We start from the raw sequence: 14,112 nt of genomic DNA, 5'->3' as shown, positions 1-14,112 counted from the left end.
ATAACAATTCTGAATTAAATGTTATTAGTTAACGAGTGAGAATATTTTTGCATAATTTTGAAGTAAAAAAATAGGTAACTTTGAATTTTTATACCGCGAAAACTACTTGGAATTTTCAAACGGGAGTTTTTCTATCATGTTTGTATAACTGAGCTCTATACGTTTCATCAAATCAATGAGAATGTCCGTTTTTACAGTCCCATAACACACTGTGGGCTGGGCCGATTGAGTTGATTTTGGTTTTAAAATGTTTGTCGTAGTCCAGAGCCCCGATTACGGTAACTTTTAACGTCTACAATCCAGACACGCTTCTCGATTCTGCGATACGATTGGTCAAAACAGCTGACGTACGCTGTTGAACGACCAATCGTATCGCAGAATCGAGAAGCGTGTCTGGATTGTAGACGTTAAAAGTTACCGTAATCGGGGCTCAGGGTAGGTCTAAACGGTGAGCAAATAAGGAAAAATTGCGATGGCTTATTTATTGCCTTTAAGGCGGAACAGAGTTCGCGGGGACAGCTAGTAACAAATAAATCAAGAAGTTAGGTCAGTGATCGCAGTAGGTATACGTCTATGTATACGACAGCACTGGATTTTGTCGTTTAGAAATATCTTCAAAACTAGATAACTGACTTAGCTTTATGAAAGAAAACGTATTGGCAAAACTACGCATTTTTACATTTATTAAAAATAAAAAGCTTGATTAGTCTTTATTTTATAAAACTAGGTCAGGTACTAGGATATTTAAAAGTATGAAATTAGGTAGGTATGAATTACTAGTAGTACTATTTAACACAATGGAATAACGATCATTACTTTGATATACATTAAGCACAATAAAAATATTACATATTTGAAAATTAATAATATAGAATGACGTTTACCGCTACAAAAGTATTTTAATCAACCCAACAGACTAGCTATAAATTTAACAAAATATCAGTTTTATCGGAATTAATTAATTTTCGAATCGAGTCACACGATATCATTCGATGACTTTGCGAATGCAGTACGATGATACGATTACTTTTACGTTGCGGCAATCACTAAAATTCGCTAAAATGACACTAATGACGTTTAAAAAGTGGCACGCTCGGCTTCATACAATTTTTGACACATGCTGCATCTATCCATATCTGTGGGCTTGGCACTTGGCAATCATCATAAAAGTAGAAGGTCCGTGAATAGGCAGCTTTGTGACAGACATTTGTAGTCTATGGTCAACAACTATTTACAAAAAAAATACAAAGTCATCAACGTCAAACAAAAGTATTATTTTTGTGATTGTGAAATTAATTTATTCTAAATCATAATTTTATTTTCTTGCTTTTGTTCTAATAATTTCTAAAATGTCTTGCCGCAATGCTTCTCACGCTGGAAGTTGGTACACTGAAAATGGTACGTAGACGAAGAAAACTCTTTGTAAATACTTTCTTTTTGTGTCACAAAGTTTATAAATAATCAGTAATAAATATTTTGTGCGTGTTTATTGTTATTAGAATTTCAGTTTGCCTAATACATTTTGTTTAAATTCAATTTATTACAGTCGTATCATTTAGAAGTCAAAAGGTTATTGACCTCTCTTTTTCGTAGAAACCCAGAAGTAAAAGTTCTTTGTTGTGTGCTTGTGCAGCTAAAGGAATCGCCTAAAATCTATTGTCTGCCTGCACTGCACACTCGGTCAGTTAGTTCATTTAAACGTTTTATACCAACCTTTATAATTAACATTAAAAAATAATTCCTTTCTTTCAAAAATATTGGAATTTTGTACTATTCTCTTTTACTTTTTGTTATGGTTTAGACGAAGTTTTTTTTATATAGATTTTTTTATTTTGAAATGGATTCTCCAAAAAATTTTATAAAACTACCATTTCAATTTGAAGATTTAAAAAAACTACCATAACAAGTATTTCCGAACGAATCAAACGGAAGTCACGGTTGCCATGACACTAATTTGAAATGTCAAATTGACGAAATAAACAAAACGGTCGATTTTTCTCCAAGAAAATATTTACATTACAAATGTCAGAAAAAACTAAAAACTTCGCTGCTCCGGCCGCTAAAACGTTGAAAACTAAGCGGCCTTCGACCGTTAGTGTTACGGCTACTACTTCTCGCGGTAAACTTACTGCGACAAAAGAAAAAATTGCGCAGCGACCAGCACCAACAAAAGTGAACAAAAATGCGACTTTGCTTGGAGATGGAGACATGACAATCTGTAAACAAGATGGTGCGATGCCGGACTTCGATGCAGAGTACCGCCAAATAGCCTATGGGAAGTTTTTACGTGCGATGTTAGAAGAATGTCTGGTGGACGACAAAATACAGAGAGAGGAGACGCAAATGGATATACAGATGGCTCAGCTAGCTGATAGGTTCCAAAAGACTATGGACCAGCTCGATAAGACCAATCGGCGGCTGAAGGACATCTCTTTTGTTGTGGAACAGAAAAGGTATGTATTTGTACACTCATTGTAGTTCAGGCATATCTTTCTTCGACTATAGTATAACACTCTTGGGTCACAGTGTTTGTACTATTTTTCACACTCCAAAGTGATAAGGGTTTTTCTCTCACGCGTATGTAGTTTCGGGTATAGCTAGTTGTTTATAAAATTATTGTACTTTGGTAATAAATAATTAAATAAAATTAGTTTTCTATCACAACAGTTGTTACGTACTAACCAATTCTTTTCTATGCTTTATCACAGTTCTACCTAATAATTTGTAAAGATCAAAGTAAAAATATCATTTTCTTTAATTACAGGTTGCTAGACCTCAAAAACACAGATTCATCGCAGTTCTTCCAAATGACGGACGATTCAAACGCCCAAGATTTGTTACTCAATCTTAAAGCAGCAGAGCAAGCGTGTCTCGATAAACTTGAAACGAAGAACGTTGATTTTGGCTTCAACAAGGAGAGCGGTCACAAACAGTTGCTAGACGCGGTTAACGATGCGATCGAGGGCCTGGATCAGATCAAAAAGCATTCCAATTTGGACGTTGATAAGTTTAAAGAGTACGAAAAGTCTCAAAAGAATCTCTCCGAGATAGATAAAGATAGACTCGATTTGGAAACGTTAAAGACGGACTTTGAAACTAAGTTCCCGAAGTTTAGTGAGAAGCTACTGAAGGAGGCATCGGAGAAAATCGCCAAAATGATTGAGAGCGAAGACTTTGACGATGAATAGTTATTTTTGTTATTTATTCCATGTATTCTTTATTTGTTACCATTAAAGTTATTTATAATATCAATTTGATTGTTTTTGTTTACCTACCAATTTTTCTCAGATAGGGAATATACTAGACCTTGAAAAATACAGGTACAGTCAGCATCAAATAGTTCGCGACACCCAAAGTAGCCAATAAGTTCGCAACACGTCTTTGTTACAATGAGAGTTTTCGCAAATGAAAGATCCGCTAGATGGCGGGACGTGGACGTGGGGTCTGACTTTTGCGTGATTGGTGGATTTTGACATATCTGTCAATGTCATGTCAAAAATAACCAATAATGCAGCATTTGGACCTCGCGTCTACGTATTGCCATCTGGCGGATTTTTCATACGCGAAAACCGGCCTCATTGGAATAAGATTGTGTACTTTTTGGCCACTGTGTGTGTCACGAACTATTTGACGACTGTACAAAAAGGGTGATTCAATTCAACAATTATTTCTGAAATAAACACCTCACAAAAGGCTTTCAACAAAGGAACAAGATTGTTCTGAGTCATTCCAGTTTTTTGGCCACTGGCCAAAACTTACTGCTTCAAAATTGCCAAGTCATTTGCCTCTCTTTATTAGAGGATTTGGTTTACACTCCATACAGTTTGGGAAGGTCTAATGTTCGCACATTTGTCCCTAAGCGCCTCTACTAAAAACTCGCGCGGTTCTGTATCGAAAAAAAATTGTATGGGCACCCGCGCGGGTTTTAGCGGAGGTCCACCTTAGTCTCTGTTTACCCACGGGTAAAGTGGAGTATAGGTCTTATTTTTCCGAAAACCACATTGCTAAACAAGCAATTTTAAAATTATAAATATCACAAAAAATACTGAAGCTATTTAGATGAAAGATATGGAGATAATTTAAGACCCATGAAAGAGAAAAGGGATTAGTTTTTAGGGACCTAGAGATAATTTTATCCAAGTTTTTAGAGGGGAGCACGCAGCAGGTAGGCGTTCGAAACTAAAAACTGACTTGATTGAGTGCAAAGTAGATGATAGATGACATAAGGGTAAAATGATGGTAATCTCTTACAGGCAGCGAGCTATCGCGGCAGCTGGACCTATGGCTGTCCAAGGCAGACCTGACTCACGGCCCCGCGCGGGCCATTATAGCACCGTAAGTCCTTAAATATTATTGTTATATTCTTCAGAGTTGTGAAGCAGATATGAAAGACACAATGTCGCCATTTTAGACCCACAGAAAGATATTATTAACTCATTCAGTTCTTCGTTTCTTAATCTATCTAGTCCAGTAAGTAAGTGACACCTTTTCCTAAGCGGAGACGCTATGACGTGTTAAAAAGCAACAAATTCATTTCATTTGTTCAACATTTTCATTTTAATTATACGTTTGAAACACAAAACCCCAGGGGGATATTATGCCTTATGCCTGTACTTAATATTTTTACCTTCCAGGCATGCGGGTTATTCGTATTGCGGCGCGTGCGCGGCTTTCGCGTACCGGCAAGTCAGTCCCGTGGTTGTGTGAGTATACTTACTTATACTATACCGATCCCGTTTTACCCCCTTCATTTATCTTACGCGGTTTAGATTTTTTCATACAAATGTTTTTTCCCTCTAACTCCCGTTCCCGTGGGAATTTTGCAATATCCTGTTGTAACTAACTAAGCTTTAAGTTTACTAAGGTACCTGCATGCCAAATTTCAAGCGTATAACTTAAGCGGTTTAGATTTTTCATACAAAAGGATTTTCCCGCTAATTCCCGTTCCCGTGGGAATTCCTAAGTATACTATAACCTGCCCAGGAGTATGAAGAATAATTGTACCAAGTTTCGTTAAAATCCGTCAAGTAGTTTTTGTTTCTATAAGGAACATACAGACAGACAGACAAAAATTTTACTGACTGCATTTTTGGCATCAGTATCGATCACTAATCACCCCCTGATAGTTATTTTGAAAATATATTTCATGTACAGAATTGGCCTTTCTACAGATTTATTATAAGTATAGATAAACAAGGGACACTTCCAGCTACCCATTTCCAGTCATGTCGTCTCATTCTATCGCAAAGAATCGCCATTTGATGAGAGCGAGAGAAAAAACGGATATGGGTAGCTGGAACTGTGGCCCACTGTACCTATACTTATTATTTGCTCTGTGGTTAAGGTTTATAGCCCTCACCAGTTGGCGCCACTGTAGAGTAGGGTCATGTCAATCGCCATTGGTTTTAATTGTTTAGTATAAAAACAATATATTAGTCCTCATTAAGTAACATACTGTTTGCAAATAAACTATAGTCTGGTCTGCGAGCACGTAGAATTTTGTCCAATGACCCCAAGCTACCCATCCTTATCGCTCGCGCGTAATTATGTTGCTGTCGCGCTCGCACACTCACTGCGGGCGCCCGTCGCACAGTCGCGATAGCAATATAATTACGCGCGAGCGATAAGGATGGGTAGCTTCGGGTCATTGGACAAAATTCTACGTACCAGGTAGAGATGGGTTTGTAGCCAGCTAGTTTGGATAATAACTGATTATTATCTATTAATAGCCATTATTAGCCATCCATTGGCTAGTAACCCTGCTATTAATAGTTTCTTACGTTTTTTCTTCCACCTTTAAAATCAAATCAATATTAAAATCAAATATTACTCAAAGAAACAAAAAAGAACTAAAAAACATCAATGTAATTTATATAAACGACATTGTAGTTAAAAAAGAATCTAAATATTATACAATAAAAGGAGAAACTGACTGACTTAGTGACAGATCAACGCACAGCCTAAACGGCTAAACGTAGGCACTTGAAATTTGGAAGGGACGTAGCTTAAATACCGTAGAGGTGCACTAAGAAAGGAATTACCAAAATTCCCAAGGGAACGGGAATTAGCGGGAAAATCCTTTTGTATGAAAAATCTAAACCGCTTAAGTTAGACGCTTGAAATTTGGCATGCAGGTATCTTAGTAAATTTAAAGCTTAGTTACAACAGGATATTGCAAAATTCCCACGGGAACGGGAGTTAGCGGGAAAAAACATTTGTATGAATAAATCTAAACCGCGTAAGATAGATGAAGGGGGTAAAACGGGATCCACGCGTACGAAGTCGCGGGCGGCCGCTAGTACTTAATAACAGGCGATACTAAAAAAATACGTAAAATACCCAGAAAATGTCAATAAATAATAAAAACTCAGATATTTTTTGACTTTTTTTATCGATAAAAATAGGTTTAGTAGTTCCGCCTATTTTCATATATGCACTTTCTCAAGACTCATACTGTACTAGCGGCCGCCCGCGACTTCGTACGCGTGGATCCCGTTTTACCCCCTTCATCTATCTTACGCGGTTTAGATTTTTTCATACAAATGTTTTTTCCCGCTAACTCCCGTTCCGTGGGAATTTTGCAATATCCTGTTGTAACTAAGCTTTAAGTTTACTAAGGTACCTGCATGCCAAATTTCAAGCGTCTAACTTAGGCGGTTTAGATTTTTCATACAAAAAGATTTTCCCGATAATTCCCGTTCCCGTGGGAATTTTGGGAATTCCTTGTTGAAACTAAGCTTTCAGTTTACTAAGGTACCTACATGCCAAATTTCAAGCGTCTATCTTACGCGGTTTAGATTTTTTCATATATTTTTTTTTATCCGCTGATTCCCGTTCCCGTTGGAATTTTGCAATATTCTGTTGTAATTAAGCTTTAAGTTTACTAAGGTACCTGCATGCCACATTTCAAGCGTCTAACTTAAGCGGTTTAGATTTTTCATACCAAAGGATTTTCCCGCTAATTCCCATTCCCGTAGGAATTTCGGGAATTCCTTTCTTAGTGCACCTCTACGGTACCTAAGCTACGTCCCTTCCAAATTTCAAGTGCATATGTTTAGCCGTTTAGGCTGTGCGTTGATATGTCACTAAGTCAGTCAGTTTCTCCTTTTATATATTTAGACTAGCGGCCGCCCGCGATTTCGTACGCGTGGATCCCGTTTTAGCCCCTACATCTATCTTACGCGGTTTAGATTTTTTCATACAAATGTTTTTTCCCGCTAACTCCCGTTCCCGTGGGAATTTTGCAATATCCTCTTGTAACTAAGCTTTGAGTTTACTAAGGTACCTGCATGCCAAATTTCAAGCGTCTATCTTACGTAGTTTAGATTTTTTTATACAAGTGTTTTTTCCCGCTAACTCCCGTTCCCATGGAAATTTTGCAATATCCTCTTGTAACTTAGCTTTGACTTTACTAAGGTACCTGCATGCCAAATTTCAAGCGTCTATCTTACGTGGTTTAGATTTTTTCATACAAATGTTTTTTTCCCGCTAACTCCCGTTTCCGTGGGAATTTTGCAATATCCTCTTGTAACTAAGCTTTAAGTTTACTAAGGTACCTGCATGCCAAATTTCAAGCGTCTAAATTAAGCGGTTTAGATTTTTCATACAAAAGGATTTTCCCGCTAATTCCCGTGCCCGTTGGAATTTCGGGTATTCCTTTCTTAATGCACCTCTACGGTACCTAAACTACGTCCCTTCCAAATTTCAAGTGCTAAATTTGTAAACTATGAAGGGATATGTTTAATCATTAGTATAACATTAATAGCAGGGTTACCATCTGAAATCGGCTATTATTGGCTATTAATGGCTAATAACTGCTTTTAATCCGTTACTAGCCAATTGCTATTAATCGGATTATTAGCACTTACCCATCTCTAGTACCAGGCTTTAGTATAAAAACAATAGTCCTCATTAAGTAACATACTGTTTGCAAATAAACTATCTAGGTATCTATCTGTTTCCCAGCAAGCGGATCTTCATCCTAGGCCCGTCCCACCACGTCAGATTGGGAGGCTGTGCTCTCTCCTCTCTGGACAAATACCAGACGCCGCTCTATGACCTCACCATAGACAAACAAAGTAAGTCTACTTCACTACCCTCACTTTTCGAACGTTAACTTCGAACTCCTATGCTCTTTTAATTTCGTTGCGAGTCCAATGACTGTACTTTCCCCCGGGGCAAACTTGGCCTTCACTGGTTGGGTTATTGGCGGTCAAGCTGTAGATTCTGGCTACACAGTTGTTTTAACCTTTCTATGACTCCTTGTCTATGGTTTACCAATGTCTTGCAATTTCAACTTTATTCCAGTATACGCAGAGTTGGAAGCGACTCGTCAGTTCGAATGGATGGACGTACAGACGGACGAAGATGAGCATTCCATAGAGATGCATCTGCCATACATAGCTAAAGTTATGGAGGAGTAAGTAAAACATGTAGTTATAGGGCTAGAGCATAATTGAGCACGGGAGGGGTGACATTGACGTATTATGACGTGACAGAGCATACCATAGATCAGTGGTTCTTAACCTTTAAGTCACGAGGGACCATTTTACCAAATTTCTATCTTGTCAGGGACCACTTTTTTTTCAAAATCCTATGAAAGGGGGGGTCGATTTCTCGCCCACTGTGCGCCGTTTGCGTTGTGTTAACTCGACTCATCACGTCACGTCACTTGTTTGTTACGATGTCTTCGTGGACCACTTGGAATGCCTCCAGGGACCACCAGTGTTTCGGGGCCCACGGGTAAGAACCACTGCCATAGATCATAGATACTAAAGGGCGATGTGACAAGGGGGCGTGGCCGGTGTCGCAGCAATATGCCCAAAAACAGAACACATTGCTCGCGACAGCAATGATGACAGCAGCGACGTCATAATGGGAACAGTTTACATTGCTTGCGTAGTAGTAAAGATTATTCGAACGTTGAGTACTGATACCGCAGTGGATAATGAGCACATATTTTGGTTACTTTGTGTGTGTAAATTTCTAATGCGACACTGAGTTTCGAACTCAGCGCATTAGTTGGCATCTCTCTACATCTCTATGGAGCATACAAAAGACAATGCCGGAAATTGGCGTCTATTTTTTTTCGCGCGGCCATCGACCATACTTTGTTTTTTGATTACAAAATAGTGTAGGTAATAAACCAAACTTACTATGACATGTATGACATGTATGTTCAGACTGATCTGAACTGAGTTACGAGCATTAGAAGTTTGATGATTTTCATACTAGATTTGCTTTTTGCGCGCAAAGTTTTGTAAGAAATTGCAACAAACTATTAGTGAAATTGTATGTGTAAACAAACAATACCATCCATTAAAGGCTCCAGTCATCAGTATGGAGCAGAATCAGCGCAATAAAAAATAGCGCAATATTTTGTTGCAATTTCTTACAAAACTTGCGCACAAAAAGCAAATCTAGTATGAAAATCTTCAAACTTCTAATGCTCGTAACTCAGTTCAGACTGAGTTTAGAGGTATACATGCCATAGTAAGTTTGGTTTATTACACTATTTTGTAATCAAAAAACAAAGTTTGATCGATGGCCACGCGAAAAAAAAAAGACGCCACTTTCCATACAAAATCTGGCATTGCCATTTGAAGCACATCTGAAGTCTCGCTGACGTGTGACGTCACAAAAACACCCTCCCGTGCCCCCATACCTCAGGCAGTGACTTAGCTAAGCGTGAAGCCTATTGTATAATAAAGAATTTGAAGAATTTAATGCTCAAAATTTTTTTATTTTTTCAGATATAAAACCGGTTTCACTATTATACCAATTTTGGTTGGGTCACTAACGCCTGAGAAAGAAGCGAAGTAAGTATATTGTAGCGTAGATTCATTTTATATACGGGTAAAAATGGGGTGTATTTTCATCAGTCTAATTATTCTTCTTGTGTCAATAACAAACGCACAGTGTCAGCCCAAAACTCTAGAGTAGCCTTGTCAGTAGCCTTCATTGAATCTTTCTGCGTACAGTTGTTTGGGCACGCAGGGCACGACATCATGTGCTTCATCAACTGGGGAACACGACCACACTTGCACTCCAAGTGCTAAACTTTTTAGCACGCTTTGACGTCACGGGCCTCTTCTTTTGAACTTTGGCGTGCTTTATCTCTTTCAATAAGTTTAGTGACAGGCTTATTCTCTACTCTAAGGTCCAGAACAGACGGTAAAACGCACCTGCAACGAAACTGCAACTTTGTGATCATTCTGATTAATGAAACTGAAACTGAAAGTTTCAAACTGGTCGCGTCATGTGTGGTCTCAACGGACGCTATGGCAGAAACTTAGATGCAACTCAAAAGTAACTAAAGCCTGGTCCGTGAGCACGTAGAATTTTGTGGGTCATTGCCCCAAGCTACTCATCCTTATTGCTCGCGCGTAATTATATTGCTGTCGCGCTCGCACACTCACTGCGGGCGCCCGTCGCACAGTCGCGACAGCAATATAATTACGCGCGAGCGATAAGGATGGGTAGCTTGGGGTCAGTGGACAAAATTCTACGTGCTCACGGACCAGGCTTTAGCAGTTGCAGTTGCGTTTCACCGTCTATTCTGGGCCTAACTCTTGCTTTTTTACCCAGGAAACATCCCTATTGGCATTTTTAAAAGCATTTTTCTTCAAATTAATATTTAATATCTAGATACGGCGCAATCTTAGCGCCTTACCTGGCGGACCCTCAGAACCTAGTGGTGGTTTCGTCCGACTTCTGCCACTGGGGCTCGCGGTTTCGGTATACTTGGCGCGACCAAGCCCGCGGACCCATCTACCAGAGCATCGAGTGGCTTGACAAACAGGTGAGCTATACAGGGTGTCTAATGCCCGTTTTGACCATCAATCCCTAATTTTTAAGTGACCTCTATGGTAACAAATTACAGGAATTTTGTTGTCATAGGGGTCACTTAAAAATTAGGAATTGATGGTGAAAACGGACATTAATATAGTAAATCTCGAAAGTCAAAATCAAAATTTCTTTATTTGTATAGACCAGTGTTTTTCAACCTGTGGGAAGTCTCTATAGGGGGGTCGCGAGAGGTCGTAAAAACTACCTTAGTAAAAAAAACAGTAAAGTTTTAAAGCTAGATTTATCCGAAATCTAATTATGCAAATGCATAAATGTTGTAATAGATTGAAGAATTTGATCCCTACAACATCTTCGTAAAAGGCATGAAAAAAAGCAAACGGTCGGGGGGTCGCAAAAAAATTTTTCATGCTAGGGGGGTCGCGTCATGAAAAAGGTTGAAAAACACTGGTATAGACTATTTAATTAGTACTTACAAATCGTCAAATATTTTGCTCTCAAGGAGCCTCTACATGTCTCTCAATCTTTTTACCTTACCATCAATTTCATAACCCATCAAAACTCAAGCGGTAGCTCTTTTATAATGCGAACAGCTAGGGACTGGAACTCGCTACCTGCTGCTGTCTTTCCTGAACACTATAATCCGGGCCTTTTCAAGGCGAGAGTGAATAGGCACTTACAGGGCAGATATGTACCATCCTAGACTGCATCTCACTTAACATCAGCTGCGATTGTGCTCAAATACCTGCCTTGTTATGCATAAAAAAAAGATTCCTTCATCATCATCATTTCAGCCATAGGACGTTCACTGCTGAACATAGGCCTCCCCCAATGCTTTCCATGTTGATCGATTGGTAGCGGCCGGCGTCCAGCGCTTCTCTGCTACCTTTACGATGTCGTCGGTCCACCTTGTAGGTGGACGTCCCACGCTGCGTTTTCCGGTAAGCGGCCTCCATTCCAGAACCTTTCTGCCCCATCGGCCGTCAGTTCTGCGTACTATGTGCCCTGCCCACTGCCACTTCAGCTTGCTAATCCGTCGGGCTATGTCAGCGACTTGTATGTCTTTCATCTAATACCAATGTAATTTCATTTCAGGGCATGGACATAATCGAGAAAATGGACCCGCGAGCGTTCACAGAATACCTCAACAAATACGGAAACACCATCTGCGGGAGACACCCTATCGGGGTACTACTGCAAGTAAGTCAATGAGGGCTATAGTTTTAGCGCTCACCAGTTAGCGCCACTGTAGAGTAAGGTCCTGTCACTTGCTAGTAGCGAAGACAGTGGCGCCAGCTTGTGAGCGCTAAAGTGGTAGGAGGACTATCGCATTTGCACTCATTAAGATGGCGCCACTGTAGAGTAAGGTCCTGTCAATCGCCAGGGGTACCAACTGTTAAGTATAAAAACGATAGTCCTCATTAGATACAAATGTTCACTAATCATGAAAATCATCAAAAATGTGCTATAAAATAATTTTAAAGATTTTCATCGTTTTAAAGTGTAGCGTTTATGTGATTTGTGTATATGTTACGGTTAATGTGATAAATTGAAAATTATTAATAATAACCGGTTATTATGAATAATTACCGACAGTCGCGGTAAAAGTGATAAATTAATCACATTTAACAGTGATTATTTCATAATTCAACCTTAGTACTAACAAATTTCATAAAAGAGAACAACATTTTGTGTACGTGCTCGTGTACAGCTAAACTTTTGAACGTTTTGATATCATATATTAATATAATTTGGCATAATGAGTTAGGAATGTTTCTTGCATAATATTACTTTTCCATGATGCCTATAACATAATGTTTTGATCTAAAGTGAAATATAGGTTAAGGTGCGGCGGGGGTGGCCCTTGGGCCACCCCTAAGCCGCCTATTTAGTTTTATACACACATAAATGACCTCATATTAATCACATTTACCAAATCATGCGGTAATTATTCATAATAACCGGCGATTATTCATAATTTTCACATTTATCACTTTGACCGTAACATATACAAAATGACGACACTTACCTTAAGTACTACAGAGGGAAAATTGGAATAGGGAATTGCACGAAAAGTTAATAAATTATGTATAAATAAACACTTTAGTTAAATCATAGAATTTCTGAAAAACTAGTATTGAAATCGGACTGGAAACAAAAAAGTTACAAGTGCTTAAACTCTGTATGAAATCAACTGTTTTCTGTGACGTCTAAGTCACCCGCCCATAGTAACTTGTATGGGACTCTATCTTTGAAAATTTTGTTAAAGAAAAGCACCAATTGATTTGATAATGCCAAGGCTACTGATATGTGAGAAATAAAAAACCTTGCATATGTATATTGTCGTATCATTTTCCCCCAATTGTGACGGGAGAAGATTTTAAAAAAAAAATTATATGTACTTGTCGGCCGTTTGGTGTAGTGGTTCGAAACGGTCTACTATTCCGGAGGTAGCGGGTTCGATTCCCGCACAGTACAAACATTTGTGTGCATGAACATATTTGTTTGTATTGGACTGGGTGTTTTCTATGTATAATAAGTATTTACAAAAAAAAAGTATTTAAGTATGTTTATATCCGTTGTCTAGTACCCATAATACAAGCTTTGCTTAGTTTGGGACTAGAAGCGCAGTGTAAAAATGTCTAAGGATATTTATATTATATTTATTTATATTATTTATTTCCATTTCCAGGCCATAGCCCGCCTCCAGTCTCAATCCAACGCGCCTAGGATGTCGATGAAGTTCCTGAAGTACGCACAGTCATCCCAGTGTATGAATCTTCAAGACTCCTCCGTGTCGTATGCCAGTGCATCCCTGGTCTTCGAGTAAGGCGAGTTTGAGGCTGCAGAGCGATTTATGTTAGGCACTGGTTCTACCCCTGACGAAAGCGACTAGCTGACGAGTTCAATTGATATTTATGGGCTGTCAAAACGTGACAAAAATACCTCGATGGGTGCCGGGAATAAAGCCACAATCGACAAAACACAATTTTACAGGAGAAGAGATTTAGTGACAATTTTGAATAATTCTAAACTACGAGGCGTATCAAAACGGTTTGTATATCAAACGATGCGTTATTTTTTCTGGAGTAACATTTAATGTGCTTAAGGTTATAGTGCTTAGAATATACTTTAAAAAAGGTAGAAATACATATTGCCGCTTCATACATTGAAAGCCGGTTCCGTAAGAGTCCATTGTGGTTTTATTCCGGTAAAAAGTGTGCAATTAATCAAACAGCAATAGTGTATTGCAGCCTCAGGCGCTGATCTGAAGGATACAGTAATAGCCGTTTGCTTGTAGAAGAT

The 14,112-nt window shown here is 38.8% G+C and overlaps 2 protein-coding genes across 2 annotated transcripts; both read left to right on the top strand.

The window, feature by feature from the left end:
• The first annotated feature begins 1,230 nt into the window (after positions 1-1,230).
• On the top strand, positions 1,231-13,749 carry LOC135085477 (protein MEMO1). Its single transcript, XM_063980268.1, has 9 exons — positions 1,231-1,398; positions 4,254-4,335; positions 4,635-4,703; positions 7,966-8,078; positions 8,308-8,419; positions 9,753-9,818; positions 10,648-10,801; positions 11,902-12,006; positions 13,499-13,749. Exons 1-9 carry the CDS (start codon positions 1,350-1,352, stop codon positions 13,634-13,636), a joined length of 888 nt encoding a protein of 295 aa, XP_063836338.1. The 5' UTR covers positions 1,231-1,349; the 3' UTR covers positions 13,637-13,749.
• LOC135085548 (uncharacterized) lies at positions 1,925-3,252 on the top strand. The gene is made up of 2 exons (XM_063980327.1): positions 1,925-2,453; positions 2,765-3,252. The coding sequence occupies exons 1-2, from the start codon at positions 2,023-2,025 to the stop codon at positions 3,186-3,188; spliced, it is 855 nt and encodes a 284-aa protein (XP_063836397.1). The 5' UTR covers positions 1,925-2,022; the 3' UTR covers positions 3,189-3,252.
• Positions 13,750-14,112: the final 363 nt, after the last annotated feature.

The sequence above is a fragment of the Ostrinia nubilalis genome, chromosome 28 (assembly GCF_963855985.1).
Source record: "Ostrinia nubilalis chromosome 28, ilOstNubi1.1, whole genome shotgun sequence".
Taxonomy (NCBI): domain Eukaryota; kingdom Metazoa; phylum Arthropoda; class Insecta; order Lepidoptera; family Crambidae; genus Ostrinia; species Ostrinia nubilalis.
The sequence above is the reverse complement of the archived record's forward strand: the minus strand, read 5'-3'. Positions and strand labels throughout refer to the sequence as shown.